Source organism: Amphibalanus amphitrite, unplaced genomic scaffold, assembly GCF_019059575.1.
Source record: "Amphibalanus amphitrite isolate SeventyFive unplaced genomic scaffold, NRLGWU_Aamphi_draft 000118F_arrow, whole genome shotgun sequence".
Classification (NCBI taxonomy): domain Eukaryota; kingdom Metazoa; phylum Arthropoda; class Thecostraca; order Balanomorpha; family Balanidae; genus Amphibalanus; species Amphibalanus amphitrite.
Window position 1 is genome coordinate 366368 of NW_024881613.1, and position 27306 is coordinate 393673.

At 47.0% G+C, this 27306-nt stretch overlaps 1 protein-coding gene across 1 annotated transcript in view; it reads left to right on the top strand.

Annotated features, from left to right (window-relative positions):
• The first annotated feature begins 12905 nt into the window (after positions 1-12905).
• LOC122381321 overlaps positions 12906-27306 on the top strand; it is a 41149-nt gene continuing 26748 nt past the window's right edge. The window contains exon 1 of the mRNA XM_043365348.1: positions 12906-13457. Coding sequence (XP_043221283.1) covers positions 12949-13457 — 509 coding nt within the window. The 5' untranslated portion in view covers positions 12906-12948. The remainder of the gene's footprint in view (positions 13458-27306) is intronic.

The window sequence follows — 27306 nt, forward strand, 5'->3', positions numbered from 1 at the left end:
GTCAAATTCAAGGTCAAAGGACGGGGAACTGAAAAAGTGCCACTAAATATTGTCCGATTTTCAAAATTTTGGCACCAAAATGTAGCGCGTGCAAAGTTCTAGCCGCACATCGAAAACCATTTTCATCAAGGTCAAACTTCAAGGTCAAATTCAAGGTCAAAGGACGGGGAACTGAAAAAGTGCCACTAGATATTGTCCGATCTTCAAAATTTTGGCACCAAAATGTAGCGCGTGCAAAGTTCTAGGCGCACATCGAAAACCATTTTCATCAAGGTCAAACTTCAAGGTCAAATTCAAGGTCAAAGGACGGGGAACTGAAAAAGTGCCACTAAATATTGTCCAATCTTCAAAATTTTGGCACCAAAATGTAGCGCGTGCAAAGTTCTAGCCGCAAATCGAAAACCATTTTCATCAAGGTCAAACTTCAAGGTCAAATTCAAGGTCAAAGGACGGGGAACTTTAAAAATGCTACGTCACCAGCGACTTTTCCAGCGACGAGCACCGATTTTAGCCAAAACCTCGTCCAAGGTCAATTGGACCATGAGGATCACGAAAATCGAACCCATTCACCCCTAAACCTTGACCTACAAGGTCAAATTCAAGGTCAAAGGACGGGGAACTGTTAAAGTGCCACTAAATATTGTCCGATTTTCAAAATTTTGGCACCAAAATGTAGCGCGTGCAAAGTTCTAGCCGCACATCGAAAACCATTTTCATCAAGGTCAAACTTCAAGGTCAAATTCAAGGTCAAAGGACGGGGAACTGAAAAAGTGCCATTAAATATTGTCCGATTTTCAAAATTTTGGCACCAAAATGTAGCGCGTGCAAAGTTCTAGCCGCACATCGAAAACCATTTTCATCAAGGTCAAACTTCAAGGTCAAATTCAAGGTCAAAGGACGGGGAACTGAAAAAGTGCCACTAAATATTGTCCGATTTTCAAAATTTTGGCACCAAAATGTAGCGCGTGCAAAGTTCTAGCCGCACATCGAAAACCATTTTCATCAAGGTCAAACTTCAAGGTCAAATTCAAGGTCAAAGGACGGGGAACTGAAAAAGTGCCACTAGATATTGTCCGATTTTCAAAATTTTGGCAACAAAATGTAGCGCGTGCAAAGTTCTAGCCGCACATCGAAAACCATTTTCATCAAGGTAAAACTTCAAGGTCAAATTCAAGGTCAAAGGACGGGGAACTGAAAAAGTGCCACTAAATATTGTCCGATTTTCAAAATTTTGGCACCAAAATGTAGCGCGTGCAAAGTTCTAGCCGCACATCGAAAACCTTTTTCATCAAGGTCAAACTTCAAGGTCAAATTCAAGGTCAAAGGACGGGGAACTGAAAAAGTGCCACTAGATATTGTCCGATCTTCAAAATTTTGGCACCAAAATGTAGCGCGTGCAAAGTTCTAGCCGCACATCGAAAACTATTTTCATCAAGGTCAAACTTCAAGGTCAAATTCAAGGTCAAAGGACGGGGAACTGAAAAAGTGCCACTAAATATTGTCCGATCTTCAAAATTTTGGCACCAAAATGTAGCGCGTGCAAAGTTCTAGCCGCACATCGAAAACCATTTTCATCAAGGTCAAACTTCAAGGTCAAATTCAAGGTCAAAGGACGGGGAACTAAAAAAGGGCCACTAAATATTGTCCGATTTTCAAAATTTTGGCACCAAAATGTAGCGGGTGCAAAGTTCTAGCCGCACATCGAAAATCATTTTCATCAAGGTCAAACTTCAAGGTCAAATTCAAGGTCAAAGGACGGGGAACTGAAAAAGTGCCACTAAATATTGTCTGATTTTCAAAATTTTGGCAACAAAATGTAGCGCGTGCAAAGTTCTAGCCGCACATCGAAAACCATTTTCATCAAGGTCAAACTTCAAGGTCAAATTCAAGGTCAAAGGACGGGGAACTGAAAAAGTGCCACTAGATATTGTCCGATCTTCAAAAATTTGGCACCAAAATGTAGCGCGTGCAAAGTTCTAGCCGCACATCGAAAACCATTTACATCAAGGTCAAACTTCAAGGTCAAATTCAAGGTCAAAGGACGGGGAACTGAAAAAGTGCCACTAAATATTGTCCGATCTTCAAAATTTTGGCACCAAAATGTAGCGCGTGCAAAGTTCTAGCCGCACATCGAAAACCATTATCATCAAGGTCAAACTTCAAGGTCAAATTCAAGGTCAAAGGACGGGGAACTTTAAAAATGCTACGTCACCAGCGACTTTTCCAGCGACGAGCACCGATTTTAGCCAAAACCTCGTCCAAGGTCAATTGGACCATGAGGATCACGAAAATCGAACCCATTCACCCCTAAACCTTGACCTTCAAGGTCAAATTCAAGGTCAAAGGACGGGGAACTGAAAAAGTGCCACTAAATATTGTCCGATTTTCAAAATTTTGGCACCAAAATGTAGCGCGTGCAAAGTTCTAGCCGCACATCGAAAACCATTTTCATCAAGGTCAAACTTCAAGGTGAAATTCAAGGTCAAAGGACGGGGAACTGAAAAAGTGCCACTAAATATTGTCCGATTTTCAAAATTTTGGCATCAAAATGTAGCGCGTGCAAAGTTCTAGCCGCACATCGAAAACCATTTTCATCAAGGTCAAATTTCAAGGTCAAATTCAAGGTCAAAGGACGGGGAACTGAAAAAGTGCCACTAAATATTGTCCGATTTTCAAAATTTTGGCACCAAAATGTAGCGCGTGCAAAGTTCTAGCCGCACATCGAAAACCATTTTCATCAAGGTCAAACTTCAAGGTCAAATTCAAGGTCAAAGGACGGGGAACTGAAAAAGTGCCACTACATATTGTCCGATTTTCAAAATTTGACCTTGAATTTGGCCTTGAAGTTTGACCTTGATGAAAATGGTTTTCGATGTGCGGCTAGAACTTTGCACGCGCTACATTTTGGTGCCAAAATTTTGAAAATCGGACAATATTTAGTGGCACTTTTTCAGTTCCCCGTCCTTTGACCTTGAATTTGACCTTGAAGTGTGACCTTGATGAAAATGGTTTTCGATGTGCGGCTAGAACTTTGCACGCGCTACATTTTGGTGCCAAAATTTTGAAAATCGGACAATATTTAGTGGCACTTTTTCAGTTCCCCATCCTTTGACCTTGAATTTGACCTTGAAGGTCAAGGTTTAGGGGTGAATGGATTCAATTTTCGTGATCCTCATGGTCCAATTGACCTTGGACGAGATTTTGGCTAAAATCGGTGCTCGTCGCTGGAAAAGTCGCTGGTGACGTAGCATTTTTAAAGTTCCCCGTCCTTTGACCTTGAATTTGACCTTGAAGTTTGACATTGATGATAATGGTTTTCGATGTGCGGCTAGAACTTTGCACGCGCTACATTTTGGTGCCAAAATTTTGAAGATCGGACAATATTTAGTGGCACTTTTTCAGTTCCCCGTCCTTTGACCTTGAATTTGACCTTGAAGTTTGACCTTGATGAAAATGGTTTTCGATGTGCGGCTAGAACTTTGCACGCGCTACATTTTGGTGCCAAAATTTTGAAAATCGGACAATATTTAGTGGCACTTTTTCAGTTCCCCGTCCTTTGACCTTGAATTCGACCTTGAAGATCAAGGTTTAGGGGTGAATGGGTTCGATTTTCGTGATCCTCATGGTCCAATTGACCTTGGACGAGGTTTTGGCTAAAATCGGTGCTCGTCGCTGGAAAAGTCGCTGGTGACGTAGCATTTTTAAAGTTCCCCGTCCTTTGACCTTGAATTTGACCTTGAAGTTTGACCTTGATGAAAATGGTTTTCGATGTGCGGCTAGAACTTTGCACGCGCTACATTTTGGTGCCAAAATTTTGAAGATCGGACAATATTTAGTGGCACTTTTTCAGTTCCCCGTCCTTTGACCTTGAATTTGACCTTGAAGTTTGACCTTGATGAAAATGGTTTTCGATGTGCGGCTAGAACTTTGCACGCGCTACATTTTGGTGCCAAAATTTTGAAGATCGGACAATATCTAGTGGCCTTTTTTCAGTTCCCCGTCCTTTGACCTTGAATTTGACCTTGAAGTTTGACCTTGATGAAAATGGTTTTCGATGTGCGGCTAGAACTTTGCACGCGCTACATTTTGGTGCCAAAATTTTGAAGATCGGACAATATCTAGTGGCTTTTTTTCAGTTCCCCGTCCTTTGACCTTGAATTTGACCTTGAAGTTTGACCTTGATGAAAATGGTTTTCGATGTGCGGCTAGAACTTTGCACGCACTACATTTTGGTGCCAAAATTTTGAAGATCGGACAATATCTAGTGGCACTTTTTCAGTTCCCCGTCCTTTGACCTTGAATTTGACCTTGAATTTGACCTTGAAGTTTGACCTTGATGAAAATGGTTTTCGATGTGCGGCTAGAACTTTGCACGCGCTACATTTTGGTGCCAAAATTTTGAAAATCGGACAATATTTAGTGGCACTTTTTCAGTTCCCCGTCCTTTGACCTTGAATTTGACCTTAAAGTTTGACCTTGATGAAAATGGTTTTCGATGTGCGGCTAGAACTTAGCACGCGCTACATTTTGGTGCCAAAATTTTGAAGATCGGACAATATTTAGTGGCACTTTTTCAGTTCCCCGTCCTTTGACCTTGAATTTGACCTTGAAGTTTGACCTTGATGAAAATGGTTTTCGATGTGCGGCTAGAACTTTGCACGCGCTACATTTTGGTGCCAAAATTTTGAAAATCGGACAATATTTAGTGGCACTTTTTCAGTTCCCCGTCCTTTGACCTTGAATTTGACCTTGAAGGTCAAGGTTTAGGGGTGAATGGGTTCGATTTTCGTGATCCTCATGGTCCAATTGACCTTGGACGAGGTTTTGGCTAAAATCGGTGCTCGTCGCTGGAAAAGTCGCTGGTGACGTAGCATTTTTAAAGTTCCCCGTCCTTTGACCTTGAATTTGACCTTGAAGTTTGACCTTGATGAAAATGGTTTTCGATGTGCGGCTAGAACTTTGCACGCGCTACATTTTGGTGCCAAAATTTTGAAGATCGGACAATATTTAGTGGCACTTTTTCAGTTCCCCGTCCTTTGACCTTGAATTTGACCTTGAAGTTTGACCTTGATGAAAATGGTTTTCGATGTGCGGCTAGAACTTTGCACGCGCTACATTTTGGTGCCAAAATTTTGAAGATCGGACAATATCTAGTGGCCTTTTTTCAGTTCCCCGTCCTTTGGCCTTGAATTTGACCTTGAAGTTTGACCTTGATGAAAATGGTTTTCGATGTGCGGCTAGAACTTTGCACGCGCTACATTTTGGTGCCAAAATTTTGAAGATCGGACAATATCTAGTGGCACTTTTTCAGGTCCCCGTCCTTTGACCTTGAATTTGACCTTGAAGTTTGACCTTGATGAAAATGGTTTTCGATGTGCGGCTAGAACTTTGCACGCGCTACATTTTGGTGCCAAAATTTTGAAAATCGGACAATATTTAGTGGCACTTTTTCAGTTCCCCGTCCTTTGACCTTGAATTTGACCTTGAAGTTTGACCTTGATGAAAATGGTTTTCGATGTGCGGCTAGAACTTTGCACGCGCTACATTTTGGTGCCAAAATTTTGAAGATCGGACAATATTTAGTGGCACTTTTTCAGTTCCCCGTCCTTTGACCTTGAATTTGACCTTGAAGTTTGACCTTGATGAAAATGGTTTTCGATGTGCGGCTAGAACTTTGCACGCGCTACATTTTGGTGCCAAAATTTTGAAGATCGGACAATATCTAGTGGCACTTTTTCAGTTCCCCGTCCTTTGACCTTGAATTTGACCTTGAAGTTTGACCTTGATGAAAATGGTTTTCGATGTGCGGCTAGAACTTTGCACGCGCTACATTTTGGTGCCAAAATTTTGAAATTCGGACAATATTTAGTGGCACTTTTACAGTTCCCCGTCCTTTGACCTTGAATTTGACCTTGAAGTTTGACCTTGATGAAAGTGGTTTTCGATGTGCGGCTAGAACTTTGCACGCGCTACATTTTGGTGCCAAAATTTTGAAAATCGGACAATATTTAGTGGCACTTTTTCAGTTCCCCGTCCTTTGACCTTGAATTTGACCTTGAAGGTCAAGGTTTAGGGGTGAATGGGTTCGATTTTCGTGATCCTCATGGTCCAATTGACCTTGGACGAGGTTTTGGCTAAAATCGGTACTCGTCGCTGGAAAAGTCGCTGGCGACGTCGCCAGCTTCACGGACATGATCATATTATACTTTATATACCGTTCTGTTATTTATGGGGAAAAAAACGAATAAATGCTACACATATTCTCTGGTGGTTCATGAATGTGTGCATAAAATGTTAAAATGTCCCGAGAGTTATTCTCAACCGTCTTGTTGCCGTTACCTGTTTCTGTTTTGTGCAGTGTTTCCATTTGTCATCGCCAGTAGATCAGTGCCTGTTGCCATGCCACATTCCAGGCTGGCCCTACTCTATCATGGAGCTGAAACGGATTCTTGTGCCAGCGGTGCTATCAGGGAAATGTTTGGAAATAACTGATCAAACATTGGGTCACAGCTGTGAACGTGCGGCTGATCCGGACGGTCGAATCTTCAGACCGCACTGAGTGGAGGCTATTAGGACGTCATGTTGGACTGAAACTGCAGGCCTGCAGTCGTTGCTGTTCGGTAAATGTTCCATAATACACTATGCACTACTTGCATCATTCCGCGAAATGCTGTTGACTGCATGTGACAGCCCATGTGGCAGAGAACTATCGATTGTGTTTTGCACGACATTGCACTTTGCACTAAAAGCAGTGACGATCCCCATCAACTCTGTGCCTTTGCGATTATACCAACAGCCCTAAAAAACACGTTATTTTGTAAGGAGCAGTCCTGTTTTCACCGATGCAACTGCATGTTCCTTCTGCCGCCCCTCACTCTCCTCAGCAGCAGGGTCGGGACCGGTGTCTCCTACCCTGCACCGGCCACCTGGTGCACACCATGCTGCATGAGAGCGGCGCTAACGAACCGCCGCGCCGGCCGGCCGCGTGCGCCGTGCCGCGCCCCTCGCAGTGTCACGTGATTAATTACCTCGAACAACAGGCCACCGGACACTCCCCGGGCCAGGAGCGGGACCGACGACCGCTCAGGTGCATCTCACGGCCCCGCCAGCGCGGCGGTGCCCCGAGCCGCTCTTCAGTGGCGGACCCCGGGACGGCCCGTGAATGGCGCATGGCCAGTGACGTCACACAGCCGATCGGTCAACAGCCAGTGACGTCATCAGGCTGGTCGGAGAATGTGGCCGTAATTAGGACAGTTGCAGACCGCGCGTGGTCTGCGGAGCGAGATCTATGAGAAAGGTCCCGCTTGATCAAAGTGATATACCTACATTGACTTACCGGGTTTCTTACCAAGAACGCTAGGGAGATATGAATTAAATAAGCTTCGAAACGTAATTAATTCGATGCATTAAAAGAGAAACCAATGGTCAATTGTGATTTAGGTAATGAAGGCTCCATTCAGACTCTAGATCAGCTCCATTCAGCTGTAATGCAAAGCTTTTACCTCTCAGTCCTCCTCTACGTGTAGCCTTTTGTTTCGATACTGTTTTGCGGATACCTACTCGTATATTTTCAGAAGCGGAAGCAGTTCATTCGTCATATGTAGCTCCAATGCACGCTTGCAGAACCAGGATTACGATCAATAAGTGAAAGAATTGGCTTTCCAATTCAATTGAATGCCAACGTATCTAAACATGAAATAGGTAGTTACAACTCACAGCGCTAATTGGAAGGGTCATTTGTCATTCTCGAGTTCGATAATCGCCAAAACTGCTTCTCCTGTCGATTAATCATCGGTAGGATAATCACTCAATGCCATCTGTTATTGACCTAACTATTTTCCATTCATTATTGGTGTTGGCCTTAGATTCACGTGACGGCTTCTTTTTATCGTGTTTGGTAGTTGTTTGTTGAAAGGTTCCGAACGCACGCCCAAATGCTCCGCCCAAAGTTGCAGGTTTTCTGCGGCTATTGACCAAACCAGTTCTGGTGAAGCGGACTAACCGGTCGTATGACTTGTTTATGCTAGTGTGGCTATTCAAGAATATATGTAAATTTAGGCGAACCAGATTCCTTCCTTTGTTGGTAGGATACTGCGGCTGCACTGTGCCCCATAACCGTAGTAACCAATGTATGATAACATGACGACTGGCGAGCCTTCCATCAAAATATGAAACATATCCTATTCCACAAACTCTGCGATCGTAAAGTCATCGTCGGACTGCGGACACCATTGCATGATATTCAAAATATGTAGGGTAGGGTGGGGCAAAGCGCCCACCCTAACTTTCCTGCCTTAGTAGCTCCTTATCTTACAAATTTGAAGAACAACCAGGTAGCTGATCTGGTAGCTGATTAGCTTAGCTTTCTTCGAATAACACATCAGAAACGTGTGGCATGCACAGTTTTTGAGATATGCCGTCCAATTTGAGAGGACTACAGATCGAGCGTTTTGCCCCACCCGTGGGGCATAACGCCCATATGAGTGGGGCATAACGCCCATTCCTGAACGTTTAATCACAAGTTTGATATTCTGGTAAAACAATGTAGCATTCATCCATTTCTCATTTCGCTAGACCTCAACTCGACAGATTGCATTATTAAGAACATCTTAAACACTGCTGTCGCCACGCCAGTCCTTAAACAGTCAACGCCTTTCACTGTCTTGAGTGGCAGAGATCAAATCTTGCAAATAAATCGTTCTAGACAATCGTAATGAGCAAATTGCATATTTAATAAGAATCCTGAGCACTAAAAAAGTATCCCGCCGCTCACTTTGAGCCCAAAATGCTCGCAATTACCCGTGCTGTATAACTCCCATTGGCCCATGATGGGCGCTTTGCCCCGCACCAAAGTGGGCGTATTACCCCAACAGCACATTCAAAAAAGAATCTACCTGAATTAGCCTGGCACAATTGTGTTACAAACAAGTAAGTGCTCAAAGAATAGCTTAACTCTGCAGACTCGAAATAGCAAACTTTTATTGCCTTCTTCAATCTCCATCAAACAAAGTTTCAGCACTAAGAAAGCCTGCAATTCCTAAAAAAACGTCAGGAATATACCAATATTTATCTTACGTCCAGAAAGAGAAAACCCTACTTGTGGAACCATAAAAGGGAGTACAAGCAGATTATTGCGTATTCTTGAAAATGGCTATCAAGGATTCTTTGAAAAGTCGAGCATTTCACAAAAAAGAGGGATGGGCGTCTTACCCGCCCTGGGCGCTTTGCCCCACTTTACCCTAGGTACCTACATGGCAGAATTTTGATATCGATGCCTCGCTACGGCGAATTTGCTGAAATTACAAATTACAATCACTCTGGGTGGATCACGCTGATAACTGTTGATAAAAAATACGAGGTCCTATGGAAGATGTCTTGAGGCTTCAGCCATCCGTCTCTGAATCACAGGCCACTAAAGCTCTTATCCCGCGCCCCGCTGGGCTATTCAGCCATACGCGCCCTGCTGGGGGGGCAGATTCTGCCCCCCCTGTCTAAAGGTCAAGGTCAAGGTCAGGTCAGGTCAGGTCAGGTCACCAAAAACAAAATATAGAAAAGGGCATGTGCGACACATGTTTTATGGGTCATTTTACTCATAGAATTAAATAGGCACACTCAATAAGTGATATGGACCACCTCTGGATGAATTTCAGGTCGAGGTCAGGTCAAGGTCAGGTCAAGTGAGGTCAAATTTCGAAGCTGGTTGTTAAGGCCTCAAAAGGTGTCTATCTGATGCAGTTTTTCACGGAGAATCGAATGGTGCTATTTTTGTTTCCGTACGAGGTCTAGAACTTCCAAAAAAAATCATTTTTCAAAATTTTTGTGTGTCGTGACGTCATAAAATTTTGAATAACTCCCACATTTTTTAACCGATTCTTCTAAAAATTGGTATGTAGGTGCACCTACACAACTTCTCTGACATATATTCCGGTTTTTCGATACACTCAAAATTTTGGATTTTATAATTATTTTCCCAAAAAAATCAGTTTTTTGAAAAAAAAATTGGGCCAAAATCCAAAATTTTCAAAAAACCGAGATAGCCATTTGATAGACAAAGTAGAGTCACGTATAACCTTTTTTTTGTTACGTCTTGATTCCTTCAAAAATGTAGATGTTAGCGGCGTTTGAAATTTTGCCGTTTTTTGAGGCGAAAATGGCGAGCATGACGTCACTAAAACGTCAATTTCTCAAAAATTTTCCGACGAATTTCGCTCACATTTTCAGGGAACGTGTCAAATTGATGTATGATAAGGTACTGAAAGTTTGACGTCGCTGGCGTAACGCGTTTAGAAGTTATTGGCGAATAACGGGAGGGGGGGCAGATTCTGCCCCCCCCCCCAGCGGGGCGCGGGTTATCGGGAGCAGGTCAACTGCAGTGTTCTGAACCTTTGAGGGATGTCGTCACTAGTCAGTTCGGCGGCGGCGGTTACATTTCGGCATAGCGAACCTCTAGATTCCCATATCACGGGCCAAAACCCCATGGGAAGTGATCAAACTCAGTGCCCACAGGGTACCTAATGTAATCTCTGGAATGATATCTGCCCGCGGCCCGCGCTGCAGAGCTGACTGGTATAACCTCCGCCCTCGGCTTCGCCCCAGAATTGGACGGCGAAGTGTTGTGACCCCCCTCTCGTCCAGAAGGCGGACCGTGGAAGTGCCTGTCTGAAGGTGTCTTGTTGTTCACAGTCTCGGCCACGCCCAAGAGACTGTTTGAAATCGGACACGATGGTTTACTGGTCACGCAGCGGGAGTGTGAGGGCGGCCCCGGCTCGCACGCATTTGTGGTAGATTTTACAGACGTGTTCGTACGTGAACACGGGGTACTAAACGCCCAGAGAGCTGAAAACTTGTGATGGTCGGGCACGTGCGACCCTTCTTGTGTTATATGGGTTGATTCGTTGGGCTCTTTTGTTGTTGGAAATAAACTCCTAACTTAGAGCATTTTTTTTTTTGTTAGCCACGTAAACGTTTAAAAACCATGGATCACTTTCCATATATGGCTGTGATATGCCCTGTATTTTAGATTATAATTTAGGAACACAGGTGTACGTATAGGCCTTTCAGTTTTGGTTAGACAAAGCCTGAAACACGGATAGGCGTGGTAAATTTTGTTCACAACCGATTTCCATAAATTTACTTTATTACGGAGCGAGCGAAGCGAGCGTAGTCTTTCCTTAGATTAACGGAAATTTCTGAGTATGAGCGGCCGGCCGGCCTGCCGGCCGTGGTCACGCTTTTGCGAGGCCTATATCTCAGCAACCACTTGACCGATTTACACGCGGTAATTTTTGTAGGGTAGCTTCATTCCTTCTACCAAGTATTGGACTATTCCTGATGCATGTGGGTGACCCCTTATGCACGTGCCACGTGCAAAACGAAGAGGTGTCCGTTTTGTAATTGTTGCAATATCTCGGTAACTACTTGGCCGATTGCGCTGAAAGTTGGCATGTAGGTAGGCACCCACTAGGCACTGCATATCCATGTGCCAGAGTTGGGGCGCTGCTGCACGTGCGCACGTGCAGGGGTCGTTTCCAGATCTCGAGAACGGCTCGACCAATTACCCTCAAATTTGGTACACAGTTAGGGACCGGTTAGTAGGGTGCCGTGCACAAGTCAGTTGGGACCCATTTTGCACGTGCGCACGTGCAGGGTGCCGCTTCCAGATCTCGAGAACGGGTGGGCCGATTGTGCCCAAATTTGGCACATCGCTAGAGACCGGTTAGTAGGGTGCCATGCACAAGTCAGTTGGAGGTATGTACCCCCTCGCAATTTCGCACGTGCAAGGCCCACCCTCTCGCTCGCTCCGTTAGTCGCCCCAAAAGGCGTTATACTGGTTTAGGTACCTACAATTGAATGCGCCCAAAACCCAATTATCTTTCATTTCTCTAGAGGATAGGCAAAAGCAGGGGAGGCAGGTAAAAGGTATGTACGATGTAAAGCTACTGAGGTTACATTTACTCTGGCTTATCATAAGTGTTTATGTCTGGCGTTTTAAATACCTGTCCATGTGCCAATCGATGTATTTATTATCTATGTTTACCATACACGTGCGGCAAACATTTTCGGTTTATCGCTCCCAGAGCGGAAAAAATATCAGTGCTTCTCGGAGCTCAATCTCCCTAACCATGTCTCAGCTCAACAATCATCCAAATATCGGTCGACTCGGGACGCTGGCGCCGGCGCTGGCCTTTTGACGGCGTCTGCACGATACCACCGATGTGCCGCACTCAATCATACCGGACTGATGGACATTATGGTAGTAATACTGTCAACGGAGCGCATGAATCCATCACAACAGTAGATAGCTGCCAAAGCGAATCAGTGACATCCCGTTGTCCTTGTCAAAACACATTGATAAGTCAGACTGTCAGTGTTCATTACATTACCTAGAAGAAATAAGACTCGCCAAAATGGTGTGCTTGTACTCGCCTAGAGTTACCGTTTCAATATGAATGCTCTTTCCTAGTCTAGGAAAAATGTAAAGAAATGATTCATTGATTATTCTGAAAATAGCTTGGTAATGACTTCGTCTAAACACGTGGAAACCAACGAGTAAGCTTTCAGCAGAGCTTTTCACTGTTTGTAAAAACATTGACAAATAGTTACCTTTGAGTTTCTGAATATAGCCCGCATGACTTTCAACCGAGCCGCCAGTTTTTCAGTGTGTTTTTCGTTATTTTCCTCCCATTTTAGAACTTTACCGTTAGTTTTTGCACGGTTTTTTTTCCGTTTCTCTCCCGTCTCTGAGCCGTGTTTGGGAGTCGGGCGGCTGAGGCGCCTTTGTGTCTGGCCGGCTACCAGCGGCGCCACTGGCTCTGCCCGAGAGCTGCGCGCGCTCCGCTGGCCGCCGCCGCCGCCGCCGCCGCAAATCGCCAGTTACATGTTTGGATACCTGCGGCGAGCGGAGCGCTGCCGCGCGCCGCCGCCGCCGCCGCCGCCGCACTCGCAGCCATGGCTCGCCGCGAGCGGCTGCTGGCCGCGCTGGTGCTGAACGTGACTGTGCTGTGGTTGAGCGGCGGTCCGGGCCGGGCGGCGGCGCTGATCGAGCCGCGCCTGGACCGGCCGCGCTGGTGGGTGCCGCCGTCCAACCCCGGCGACAGCCACCGGTTCCCGGCGGAGCCCAAGGTGGCGCAGCACCGGCCGCAGAAGGACGAGCCGGCGCGCGAGGACGTGCTGCCCGCCTACATCGTCAGTGAGCACACGGTCGGCCCCAAGCCGCCGCCCGGCTACAGCTTCTCGGCAGGGCCCAAGCCGGCGCGCTTCCCCAAACCCGCCCAGCAGGACGAGGAGGAGGGAGAAGAAGAGGAAGATGAAGATGGAGAGGCGCGGGAGGAGGAGGCCTCGCCGGCGCCGCCGCCGCCGACCACCCCCGAGGTGACGGTGGTGGACAACTCGCTGAAGCACCTGTGGCCCAAGAGCGGCCGGCGGTACGGAGGAGCGCGCCCGCGCAGCGGCAGCAGGTGAGGACGCCGGGACGGGGGTAGTTACCTACCGGATAGCCGGGCAGGCGCAGCGTTTTACGCCGTGGTTTGTGGGGCCACCAATTCAGTGAAATGAGACGTGCTGACAGTCAGGAGAAGACAAAACAAAACGTAACTACGCGATATCTGCATATAAATCTACCTAATGAAATATTGTTCTTCTCATTAGGGAGGCCAGGGTTTACTGTCGTTTCCCGTCTTTCATTGCCTCACGATTCCTCGGCGCTGGAGCGCACCATTGTGCAGTACTGACGCTCATTAACCGTTATTTTGACTTGATTACGGATGCATTTATCTCTCGGTTCATGAGCACGTGCAGGTTCCATTGAAGATTCACGTTCGTTTGTTGTAGTAATGATGACGTGGCCCGTCTGGCGCCTAGCAGGCATTAGCGAAACAAAAATACAGTCCCTGACATGTGTTGATTGAAGGTAATTGACACTGATGATATCGCTGGCATGAAAGCTAAATAGGCGTATTTACGTCTTTAATCTTTACATTAACACTGGATTTGTAAAACACGATCGGAAAAGTCCATTAGCCGCATTGCGAAAATAATATGAAATTATGGACCACAGCCAATTACATATCGTTGTCCTATCTACTATCATGTGAGTCATTCGTAGAGCCAACTTAACTGGCTGCTCGCATTTATCTTCCCAAACACGTATAGGTATTGTATAATTCGCTGACGCTTTAGGAATTTCGATGAATGCTGGCTGAAATGTTCTGGTTCCGTATTTAATCCGTCTGATACGGGGAATTATTCAGATTCGCCGCTGCACTGTTGCCATGCTGAGCACGTCTCGCGTTCGGCCAGCCGTGCCCCACAACTATCGCTGCAGATTCTCATCCCTCGCCGGAGGGCACAGTGATGACAGCCGCGATAGTAGTGGTCTTAAGCGGGTGCGGACCGCTCCGTGACTGCCCAGCGCCGTTCCCTGCACGTGCCACATACCTAGACCTACCCCGTGCTCCACGGCTGCAGGTGCCGGCGCACACGGCGACCCGCACCTATGAATGTTTCATCCGCCATCGGGCCGCTGTCGACTCCGGTTTCTGGTCGCGTGTCCCGATCAGCGGCCAGCGGCGGTGATTTCGGCGGAATGTCAGATGAACCAGCTGTCGCCGAGCTGCAGCCCGCTCTGAGCGAGCCGTGGACACCCTGAACGACCGACACCGATCCACGCCGACCTGTCTTGGGCCATACGAACCTGCAGGTTCGCTCAGGCAGTTATGCAACATGTTGCATAACTGCAGAGCTGTGAATGGAGTTGTTTGATTGTGTTAAGTGACCAGTTTTGATGGGCATGTCCAAACAGCACGTCACAATGCTGGTGCCACTGTCGGTCACTGCCACCCATAACTCTGACCCAATATTACTTTGTTCTGACCAACGGACAAAGTATGCCTTCACAAATTACACGAGCGGCACTAGAGAACAATTGTTATTGTTTTCAAGTGAGCCCACCTTATCACATCACCTCTCTTCATCTTCACCACATCTCATCACATCATAATACCTCAATGTTTAGTTCGGTCAGCCTCATCGCTCGCTACACCACATCACACTGCAGAGCCATCATGATCCAAACGAGTAACATCAGTTTCAGCGCTACTGTGCAGTGTGCAGCAGCAGTGTGCACCGGCCATACGCCGGTGGCGGGACCGCCCCTCGCAAAAACACCATTCAGTCGCTCACTGACGGAGACTGCTCGGGTTACATGCCGGCACCAGCACCAGTTCATGGTCACCACTGCACGTCCAACGGTGCTGGTGACCGCTCGGTCTACGGGAGGGATGGTGTCCCATGCAGTCTACTGGGATGGGGAAGGAAGATGGAAAGTCAGTTGAAGCGCAGGATTGGTAGGTACTGTGTTTGTATTGGCCTAAAGCTTCAACGTCAGAGGATGACAGGGAAACATAATGCCTCCCTGACACCTGTAAAATGTCAGTTAAATGGTCTAATCGCGAAACATCACTACGAAAGCGACATGATCTGCTCACCTTTTCAAGCTTGCGGAATTAACCGACTTTTCTACTTTCCACCGCTCAAAGGTAGTCAAGCTTATCTGCGCCTGATGACATGATGCCCGCGAAAACGGAACCTTTTAATACCTTTGCAATAAAAATTGAAATGCTCACTACTCGATGACGTTTCTTTTGAAAGTTCCATGACTGAGTCATCCGAACAGGATGATCTCACGAATGGACGGTAAGCCAAGTAAAAATAATAGGAAGGCTGGTGGAGGGAGGGGCAGGTAAGTCAATGAGTCACTCAAACGTTCTAATTTATGACGCAGTGAAATGCTGCAGAATGAAAGATGCTGCATATTTATCACTTGCCTTTATTGTTTTCTTTACCTATTTGTACATTATGTAGCATGGCATGGACGTTGTTGACAAGAACAATAAAAGCGCATAACAATACGTGCACTGTAAAAAAAACTTACAAGCCCCTCGTACACTGTAAAAAATATTCACTAGCTAATTTTGAAATTAGGCATTTTTTACGAGTGCCTCCCTTGCTCCTCGTTACAACATATATGGACATTAGTAGTCAGAGCCATGCACATTAACAATGCCGCTTGTGGAACAAATGCCTACGAGCGAGAACATGTTCAGGAACCTAATTTTGCGCAGTGTTAATGAACTACGCACAGCCTCACAGTGTTACCCGCCGTTGGCTTGTTCTCGGCCAGTTTTTAGCGTGTCCCTCAATTAGGTCATTTCGCTATTAGCTCAGCTGACGAGGCCCCGGCTGGCACCTACTAAACGGATAACCTTGCGTGCAACCCCGCTTGTTGTCACGAACGCCTGCAGCTGGTAAACGTGCTGGCAAGCTTGCGTGGTAAGCGGCCTCGGATGGCTATGAGGATGTGCCTCATAGCTATCCTCGTCGCATGTTACAACCTAGGAGTCTGTGGCTGCTTTCAGAAGGAGCCCCCCCCCCCCGCTTCCGGGAGCCGGCGTCCATTTTGTGTTGCGTCGCCATTGCTGTGTGTGTCTGCCCAACTGCTCTTTGGCTTGATTGAAGGTGAGGCATCTTGTATCATTTGCTGTGTGCTCAACAAAAAGGTTGTCCATTTGTAAACAAAAGTTATTATGTTGTTGAGCTTCTTAGAAGATGTATAGTATCGCATAATGTTGCCCGTCGTTGGCAGAAGTGCGCCGGTATCGTCTATCCAAGTCAGAATAGCTATATGTTTGGGACTTAAGCTAGCTTGTGGCAGGAATCTATCACTTTATTCAACTTTAATTTAATCATTTTCCAGATTGGTATGCCTTATGATAATAATAATGTTAATATTCGTTTTTTCACCCATTACAGACTTCTCTGGTGAAGAATGGGGCCATGTATGTCCTGGCCTACCTGCACCCCGCGACTGCCGCCGGTGCAGAGCTAATGAAAAAATCACAAATGTTTGATGGTGGTTATTTAAGAAACCTTATTGAAAATTATTCAGTTAGTTGTTGTTGTTGTTGTTAAAGTTATAGTTATTGTCCTGGCGTTGTTATTGTTCTCGTTCTCGTTCTCGTGCCCGAATAAATGTGCTGCAGCGCTACTCAGTCTGTTTACTTGCGGGTGGCAGTCGAGAGTCGGGGCACTGGTCGACGGAATTCCGTCGACGGAATTCCGTCGACCGTGCCTCGACCCCGAAGACCAGTAGTGGTACTAGTTAACTAGTGCCACTACTGGTCTTCGGGGTCGAGGCACGGTCGACGGAATTCCGTCGACGGAATGCTAGTACCATTACTAGCCTTGGGGGCTAGTACCATTACTGGGTATGGATTAGTAGGCAGTGGCTAGTTACCTTACCAGGCAGGGGCTGTTATGACACCTAGTAGACGCACTACCCACGCTATTTACGTGCGTGTTGTCAAACTAGGTGGAGCACGGTGGTCGTATGCATACGAGGCACAGCCTTGTCGAACAAGCTTGTTACTCGGCAACTAGCCTAAAATTAGCAAATTTACACGCTCCTGCAATGTTATTTTTGCGCTGAGAATTCCTCTACGAGGGGCTTGTAAGTTTTTTTTACAGTGTAGAGGAATTCTCAGCGCAAAAATAACATTGCAGGAGCGTGTAAATTTGGCTAATTTTAGGCTAGTTGCCGAGTAACAAGCTTGTTCGACAAGGCTGTGCCTCGTATGCATACGACCACCGTGCTCCACCTAGTTTGACAACACGCACGTAAATAGCGTGGGTAGTGCGTCTACTAGGTGTCATAACAGCCCCTGCCTGGTAAGGTAACTAGCCACTGCCTACTAATCCATACCCAGTAATGGTACTAGCCCCCAAGGCTAGTAATGGTACTAGCTCAAGGCCAGTAGTGGCACTAGTTAACTAGTACCACTACTGGTCTTCGGGGTCGAGGCACGGTCGACGGAATTCCGTCGACGGAATTCCGTCGACCAGTGCCCCCGACTCTCGACCGCCACCCGCAAGTAAACAGACTGAGTAGCGCTGCAGCACATTTATTCGGGCACGAGAACGAGAACGAGAACAATAACAACGCCAGGACAATAACTATAACTTTAACAACAACAACAACAACAACAACAACAACAACAACAACAACAACAACAACAACAACAACTAACTGAATAATTTTCAATAAGGTTTCTTAAATAACCACCATCAAACATTTGTGATTTTTTCATTAACTCTGCACCGGCGGCAGTCGCGGGGTGCAGGTAGGCCAGGACATATACATGGCCCCATTCTTCACCAGAGAAGTCTGTAATGGGTGAAAAAAACGAATATTAACATTATTATTATCATAAGGCATACCAATCTGGAAAATGATTAAATTAAAGTTGAATAAAGTGATAGACTCCTGCCACAAGCTAGCTTAAGTCCCAAACATATAGCTATTCTGACTTGGATAGACGATACCGGCGCACTTCTGCCAACGACGGGCAACATTATGCGATACTATACATCTTCTAAGAAGCTCAACAACATAATAACTTTTGTTTACAAATGGACAACCTTTTTGTTGAGCACACAGCAAATGATACAAGATGCCTCACCTTCAATCAAGCCAAAGAGCAGTTGGGCAGACACACACAGCAATGGCGACGCAACACAAAATGGACGCCGGCTCCCGGAAGCGGGGGGGGGGGGGGACTCCTTCTGAAAGCAGCCACAGACTCCTAGGTTGTAACATGCGACGAGGATAGCTATGAGGCACATCCTCATAGCCATCCGAAGCCGCTTACCGCGCAAGCTTGCCAGCACGTTTACCAGCTGCAGGCGTTCGTGACAACAAGCGGGGTTGCACGCAAGGTTATCCGTTTAGTAGGTGCCAGCCGGGGCCTCGTCAGCTGAGCTAATAGCGAAATGACCTAATTGAGGGACACGCTAAAAACTGGCCGAGAACAAGCCAACGGCGGGTAACACTGTGAGGCTGTGCGTAGTTCATTAACACTGCGCAAAATTAGGTTCCTGAACATGTTCTCGCTCGTAGGCATTTGTTCCACAAGCGGCATTGTTAACGTGCATGGCTCTGACTACTAATGTCCATATATGTTGTAACGAGGAGCAAGGGAGGCACTCGTAAAAAATGCCGAATTTCAAAATTAGCTAGTGAATTTTTTTTTTACAGTGTGCAGCACAATTCGTAAAAAAGAGTCCATATCACGACTCGGTTCATGAGTAGGCTATAAGAGGTAATGTTTCCCAAGGTCAATAATTACTTTATACGTTCATAAACATGCCTTGCTCGCAACAGATTTCGGCAATAATAATCGATCATTCTATCCATCTAATCTATATAATCGATCCGATTAATCCATTCGTAAGAATCAGCCACAGTCCATTGACCGATTTATTCCCCGTGATAGGCGGATGCGCAGGGGCGGCTGACGGGACAGGAGTGTCGGACGATCCCGCACGCCCTCAGAACCAGCGCAGCGCGCCGCCGAGGTGGAGCTCTGAGGCGGGGCGGGCCGGGACGCCCCTCCGTCCCTGGTCCCTGTCGATCCGCCGCGCCTTCGATGTAGATCCTAATCCGATTACAATTGTGGACATGCCTAGCAACACCCCACTTGGCAGACGATTTCTTTAACGGACAGCACAACTGACGATTTCATGGCTGTGCCTTATTGGGATCTATGGACGTCTGTACTTTCAGGTTTGAGTGCCTTATACTCAACGATGGAGTTATTTTGTTAAAGGCGTAGGAAATAAACAGTATCTCAATTCTCAACTGTATAGGAGGAAAATAATTGTAAAGCATGGTGTATGAAAATATGAAACAAATCCAACGACAAACGCGCTCGACCTGTCAAAGGTCAGTCTTTACCCATGACTCATGAGCATGTCAAGTCCAATTACATATGCCTCATGTGGAAGGCAGTCCGCAGATGACACATGTTGTCATTTATGTAGACAATGAGTGATGTCCAAATATAGATAAGCTCAACGTGTGTGGTTGATGGAATCAGTCTGGAATCAATCAACTGTTCCCGTCTCGGCAGTTCACCTTATCGATGTCCGGACGATAAGCAATGGGCGAACACATTGACCTCTCCATAGTTTAACCACCTAGCCACAAGCATGGCAGATCGATCGTCATTCGCCGTATACACGATCCGTAACATTCACATAGTGACTTCATGATGACCATTTCAGGCGCATCACTGGCTCGGGCAGCGGATACCCACGGGCCCCATTCCCACTATTGTTGAAGTTCACTAAACTATATAGCGTCCAATCCTTGGCTCAGTCGCTGCACATGGGATCGGAGAATCGGAGGAATGCTGCCGACGTCACCGCTGCCCCCATGTTGCCGTTGGCCAACAGTAAAATCCGACTGGCATCACCGACCTCTCCGTCCGTCGACCGGCGTGTTTTTATCCGCCCCTCGCCAGCCACAATCAGCTGTTTGTTGACGTCATCGGACCGGTCAGCGAGCGTCCATCACGCGCCACTATCGTAGACTCCGCGCCGCAATCGACACGATCAGATGGAGCCGGGACGTGACCGGGGTGCGTAGAGCGCTACCGTGGGCGGTGAGGCGCCTCTAACCATAGACCACAGATGGGTACGCCGGTGTGGTCCACTATAGGAAACAATCCTACTACGCCTAACAGCTGCAGTGTGCGACTGATCGGCCCTCAGGAGCCGGTCCGCTCCACTGTGACCGGATTTGGGCGGGTTGCACCCTGTCGCTGAGGGTTTTTGTTTCTGTTTTCCAGCCGCCAAGGCTCTCTCCAAAGCGGCTAACACCGACGCACGAGAGGTGCCACTTTTTGTCCCGGTCAGGTGACACCGCCATCGCTGCCTTTGACAGGAGTCTTTTTGCTGAGGGGTGGCTGGAAATTGGACAGTGATGAGGGACACCTGTAAGCATAATGGAAGGACAGAAATAAGCGCATTGGAGCGCCAAGAAATGGCGAGAATGCTTTTGTCTCGGCGAAACAGATTTATTTCACCTATGTCGAAACAACAATTCAAGTAAAATTGATCCCGGTGACCTTTATGCAAACAAACTGAATGTGTGAAGTGGCATAAAAAAAATTAATTATACAAATAAAAAATATTCGAACGGAGAAGAAATAGCCTGTTTACATGCAGTTCTCGTTTTCATATAGGGTTTTTCGCCGAAAATATCGCACCGTTTCCATGAAAAGGCAAAATATTTTGTAACTCTTTTTCGCTTCAACTGTTTAAACAGTTGTTTACAGCCATTAATAATTTACTGCCGTCCAGCGGAAGTATAAGTAATAAAACCCATGTGACCTTTTACCCCTCTCGAGTCATTTGCCGTCACTAACATTTTATTTCACTAACATTTGCATGAGAGAGAAGTCAATTATGTCATGTAACGCACTGTTTACATATCAAATTGATCACAGATGATAAAAACAATATCAATATTCAGAGCGCAGCTCCTGTGTGGAAGATTTATCTACCTCAGTGATCATCAATCGTGGGTGATTTACAGCTCGCGCGGCTGCGGCGGCACCCACTTCTAACTAACGCGTCCGGGGACGCCGCGCGCGACACCCTATCTCGCGTAGATATCAAACGGACGGAGATTACCATCGGACTGCAGGTGCAGTCTGATGAATGACATTACGGTGGGATGGCTCACCAGTAACAGACGTGTGACACCCGATCTGACACACCCTGACACCCAATCTGACACACTCTGACACAGCGCCGCCTCGTGGCCAGGTCTGGCCACCGCGGTCCTTAGCATGTGGACGGGACGGCAGCGAGAAATGGCCCCTCGGGGCGAGGATGACCGGTAGAAGCGGACTGCCGGACACACCGCGGCGCGGTAATGATGAAAAACGGCTGGTGGCGAGCGGCGCTTCTCCACGCTACTTTAGATGACAGACTGCAACTGATACCACCACTGCATCATGTGCTGTGGACACTGCCGGATACAGCGGCTGCTGGTCATATTTGCAGTGACTCGACTCCCGGTCACAAATCGTCCCAGTGAGATAGCTCCGCAGTGTACATACCAGTCCATCCCATCCCCCAACAACTCAGCAGATTTCCACTTGACCCGCGCGACCTTGCAGACGCGTTCGCCGACCGGACGTCAACAGACTTAAGAGGAAGAACAGAGGAAGACCTTCCCACTCCATCAGTGCGCAGATTTTGCAGGACTCTGGCGGGCGGTGACGACTGCGCAATGATGATTTACCTGCGCCGACCCTCGATCTGAGTCCCCGGCGAAGCCCGCGGTGCACTATGCGGGCGCGCTCCTGCTCCCTCCGATCGCAGAGTTATTGGTTTCTGCACGGCGGTATAGTTCTGCGTCGCCGGTCGATTTGCACCGCTGATTTACGCCCCTCAGTAGCGCGTGGGCGCGTGCCTCCCGGTGCGACGGGTGAGCCCGGGTTGGGGTGGCGGTGAACGCAGCGGCCGGGCTCGGCCCCAGGCGCGGTGGGCGGATGCGCCAATAGATATCATTTGCAACTGGACACCCTGTCGACCCCGGAGGGTTTAATATATAGGAGGAGAATGGACCTGACAGCCGGTCTCCCGCCCCGCCAGCTCTGTTGTCTGCTGATGTCATATGGCGCTCATGTCGAGATGAACGCTATTCACTGGCGCTGTGTGTCGGATTTAATACTCCCAGTTGCAGAGCGCGTGGCAGGCGGCTCTGTCTGGGTTGGCAGCGGATCCAAGCGGCTTTGCCATGCATCGACGAGCGGTGCTCGTTACGTGCGAGCTGCTCGTAACGTGCAGCTCTGCCGGCGCGGAGCACAGACGGCCTCACACCAGCGGCCCCCCGCGAGGGGACGGCCGCGAGGACAGCGTCTGTCCGCGACCTGACTCAGCGCGGCACTCAGAGCCGCCCGCCGTCTCAGCGGTCACTGACCGTGAAACAAAAAGGCAGTATGAATCAGGTGACGCCACTTCTTGGAGCTCATGCGCTGTTGTGACATACGTAAATAAGCTGTGGAGGAAGGTTTTGCACGGCGCGTTTTTGTTTGTAGTTTTGGCGGCGGTTACAGCGGGGCTCATTTCGCATTCCTGTCATTCATCCATTCATCGCGTCTTCACGACATTGGGCGCTTCGAATATTTCGAGAGCATTATGTAGCGAGAGAAGGAGGAGAGAGAGAGAAAGAAGGAAGAGAGAGAGAGAGAGAGAGAGAGAGAGAGAGAGAGAGAGAGAGAGAGAGAGAGAAAGAGAGAGAGAGAGAGAGAGAGAGAGAGAGAGAGAGAGAGAGAGAGAGAGAGAGAGAGAGAGAGAGAGAGAGAGAGAGAGAGAGAGAGAGAGAGAGAGAGAGAGAGAGAGAGAGTTTGGTTTTTGCAGAGTGTGTGTTATTCCACAGCTCACGCGCCTTATAGACTCATCATTTAGACTGGGAGTGAGGAGCTCTGAAATGTTCGTGACTGGTTCTGTTTACACTTGTTTTGGGCGCCGTAGCTGTCCCGTGACACACGCCAGTCGATGGCCGTTTTGAGCACGTTCACAGTCCCACCATTTCCCCACCATGTCCGTCAATTTGTCCCACATGTCCGTCCAATATGTCCGTCAACATGTCCGTCACCCGGGACAGCCCATTTGGCGCATATCAGGCCTGTCTCCCGTCGTCAGTCACGGAGAGGACGGCAGCCACAGTCAGCGGTAATGTCACCGGTCACGGCCCGACCTGTCACCTGTCACCACAGCCCGACACGCGGTCAGACGCGGACGTCCGTCATCGGTCCGGTGACGGGTCGACATGTCGGCACGCCGCTAACAGACAATCCGTCAATGGACTGACGCGGCTGAGGTCAGCCGTACCGAGGGTGACGGACGGCTGATGCACGGTGCACGCGGAGGGGCGTGCAGAGGTGTCTCGGCAATCCTCATGTCTGTGGCAGTGTCACGTGTGAGAAAACGGCTATAGGGTACCGACATTTTCATTAATTTTTAGTTTAAAAGCTATCCTTTTCTGGAAGGTGAATGATGTCGCTGCGGAGAGACAAACCGGGCATCCGGAATCGATTTTCGTCACAAAGGTTCCCGCCTTTTAAAGTGTATATTGTATGAAGACACACTCATATTTGTCATACCACCAGTCACCAGTCACCAGCCACCAGTCACCAGTCGCCAGTCACCAGCCAGCAGTCACCGTCCATCAGTCCCCGGTCCCGTCAAGGCCGGCTGCCGATCTGTATATCGTATTTGACGGTCCCTCTCGGCCCGGCGCCCCCCGAGGAGGCCGGGTGCCTCGGCGGGACACCACCCGGCGGACATCCCGGCTTATCTCGCCCCAGTTTCGCGGGACGCGGGGGCTCTGACGTCCCAGGTGTCCTGATAAACATCTGCTCTGGAAATATTCATCATTCGCCACGGTGACTCGTGACTTGGGAGATTTATTGCCAATCGGCATGTTTCTCGTTTTGTTAAAGTTTAGCTCCATTTGCATATAAACTAACACACCATACAGTTATTTGCATATAACGGCCTGAGCCAAAATATTACCGAAACATGGCAGAAGGGGCGACCTTAAATGTTTTTATTGCAATTGCCAATGAACTACGGGTAGGTACTCAAGAGGCAGAGCCGTTTAGGAATTGGTGACCTTGGAGCTTACCAATCTGAAGTGATAAAGGTGTTGCTTTGGAAATAATCCAGTCTGCAAAACGTGGCAGCCAGCTCGACGAGGTGTTTGGGGCAGCCGGAATCCTGCCCCAAATGGGGCAGTTGACTTCCGGGCAGCCCAATTTCTGCCCCAAATGGGGCATCTACTCGGGGCAGGTTAGATTATGCCCTAAATGAACTATGTATGGCATAAAAACCACACATATAAATACATTACCCGTGCAAATGCTTAAATCGGTCGCGGTATGATTCTTACTTCTTAGGTCTGGGGCGATTTGATCAAGGCTCGTGAAATTCACACACAAACCTTTCCTTGGTTGCTAATACGAAACACGGCGCGGAAAACATTCATAGCCCTGATGAAGGGAAATTTGAACATGGCACCAGTTTCAAATGACAATTTCTGCGCTTTAGCGACGATTGTGGCGCAGCCCACTTTTTCTCGCGCGTTTCAACAATACTCCGCTCCTCCGCTTCTTTGTTATTTTCTCCCGGTACCGTGCGCCCCGCCCCGGCCCCGGAATAGCCGAACTCTGCCCCAACTTCTCAAAAGCTGCCCCGATTTCTGCCCCTGCCCCACTGTGTCTGCCCCGACGAGATCTCGTCGAACCCTGCCACGTTTTGCAGACTGGGAAATAATAACTGTTGGTTTTACCAACAAGCAGGGTTGTATACCAATCAAGTCGATTGAATTGATTGATTTGATTCAACGCGTATTTTGAGTTGATTGGATTGAGTCGATTGACTTTTCGAGATGACTGGTTGACTGACTCGTTTGACTTTAGGGACTGGTTGACTGATTTGATTCCCGAAAATTAGAGTGACTCGTATGATTGAGTCGATTGAATGGAAAGTTGAAATAAGTTTTAGTTGACGAAAAATAATGACACCAATTGATGACATCAAAGATCACAAAACTACACTGAAAACTGTTTGTCATCACAACTGCAATATGGGGTAGATGGCCGAATGAAGAACAGGGCCTAAACATGAACAGCCAACTTTGACTTTCAACTGCAATAACTGCTCCAATTCTGTGATAGAACCTGGCGATGCACCTACCTACCTTTCTGCACTCAGCAGGAAACTTTTTGTTTAATCCAGATGATAAAGTACAAGGCCCTATATACTAATAAAGTGTGATTAATTACTAATTCACATATCCACATCTCCTCAGAAACAACCCACTGAACTCTATAAATAACCCCTACAAAAATAACTGAAACAAAAGCGCCGTTTTCGTCTCGCTAATTACGTTTACATTAATAGCTAATTTGCTGCATTGTTTAATTTGCAGCAGAACGTTTGTTGATCCTTTTCTCCTGAGAGCCTAGGCATAACATATTTAATATATTTCATTTTCCTTAAAATATTTTACCGAATATTATTAAGTGGTTTTATTTCAAATGAAATAATAATTAAAACGAAATTGGTGTTGTACAACCGATTTATTTTATGATGATCTACCATACTACATGATAACCAATGACGTCATCTTACCAAAAAATCAAAAGACATAGAATAAGGATTTATAAAAGCTTAGCATACTTCTTGGCAAAACGTTTTCTTTGTTTTTTCGCAGTCGCACCAACGGCATTTAATTTTCACTTAACTTATCCTGTGGTTCCAGAGTCCCTGTCCTTTCCATTTCCTTTTAATATTTTTAATGCTCATCCCTATCCCCCAGTCCTAACAGTTTCAAATTGTATTGCAATAAAATGTTTTGAATTCTTCACATATAACTAACCTATCTACCTTCGTTGGTACTGTTGGTAGCCAGTGACACATCTAGTCAGGTAAGTAGGTACCTACCTGCTTTCCTGCTGTCTTCATAAAGCATACCTAATGAAGTTGTCAAATTTGTAGCACATTTTCAACGCTTTCATATCAATATGGTGTCAGTGTGGCATGTAACCTAGCTAGTTTCATTATGTTCAGGGTTCAATTCAGAAGAGCTCCGCATAACTCACATAAGAGACAGACGGGGGCTTTACATGGGGTAGATGGCCTGATGACTTAGCTGGAATATGACCAAAATTAAATTGACAACTTTTAGGTGAAAGGTGGTGATTTGGGTTAAGGGGCGTTTGTTGAAGTCAACTACTGGGTTATTTTGCACCCATTAAATGAAACTTCTGCTCCAATTCTACCCATTGAACCTCAATATCATGATCCACCTGTCCATCACTAGGTATCCTTCCTTATTACATAGAAACTTTGAATGGCATGGCAATTTATAATTTTAAATGACAATATTTTTGTTTCTTCTGTAGGTAGGTAGGTAGGTAGGTAGGTACACCAGACTGCTATGGACACTTTTCCAAGTTGGTGGGGCAAAAAACCTAATGTATATCTTGGTTTGAGTCGTTTGATTGAGTTGATTGATTCCTTTCATTGTCGCGTTTGAGTCGATTGAATCAATTCCCGAAAACTGCTCTGACTTGATTGATTTGATTGGTTTCCCAAATTTGTCGTGATTGAATTGATTGCTATTGATTGAGTCGTATACAACCCTGCCAACAAGTGTTCCTGTTTTTTTTTTTTTAATTTAGAATCACGACGTTTAGATTTCCGTTTTCGTTCCGGCTGAAATAAGCGAGCACGGACGAACGTGACTGTTCTGTTTCTAAATCTCGATGTGTCAGATAACCTCCGACCTTATCGCCGGAGACGTGTGAAGCCAATAATCATCCATCAATTATTTATCGATTCACGGCATTAATGAGGCTATTATCGATGTTATGACCTCATAACATCACG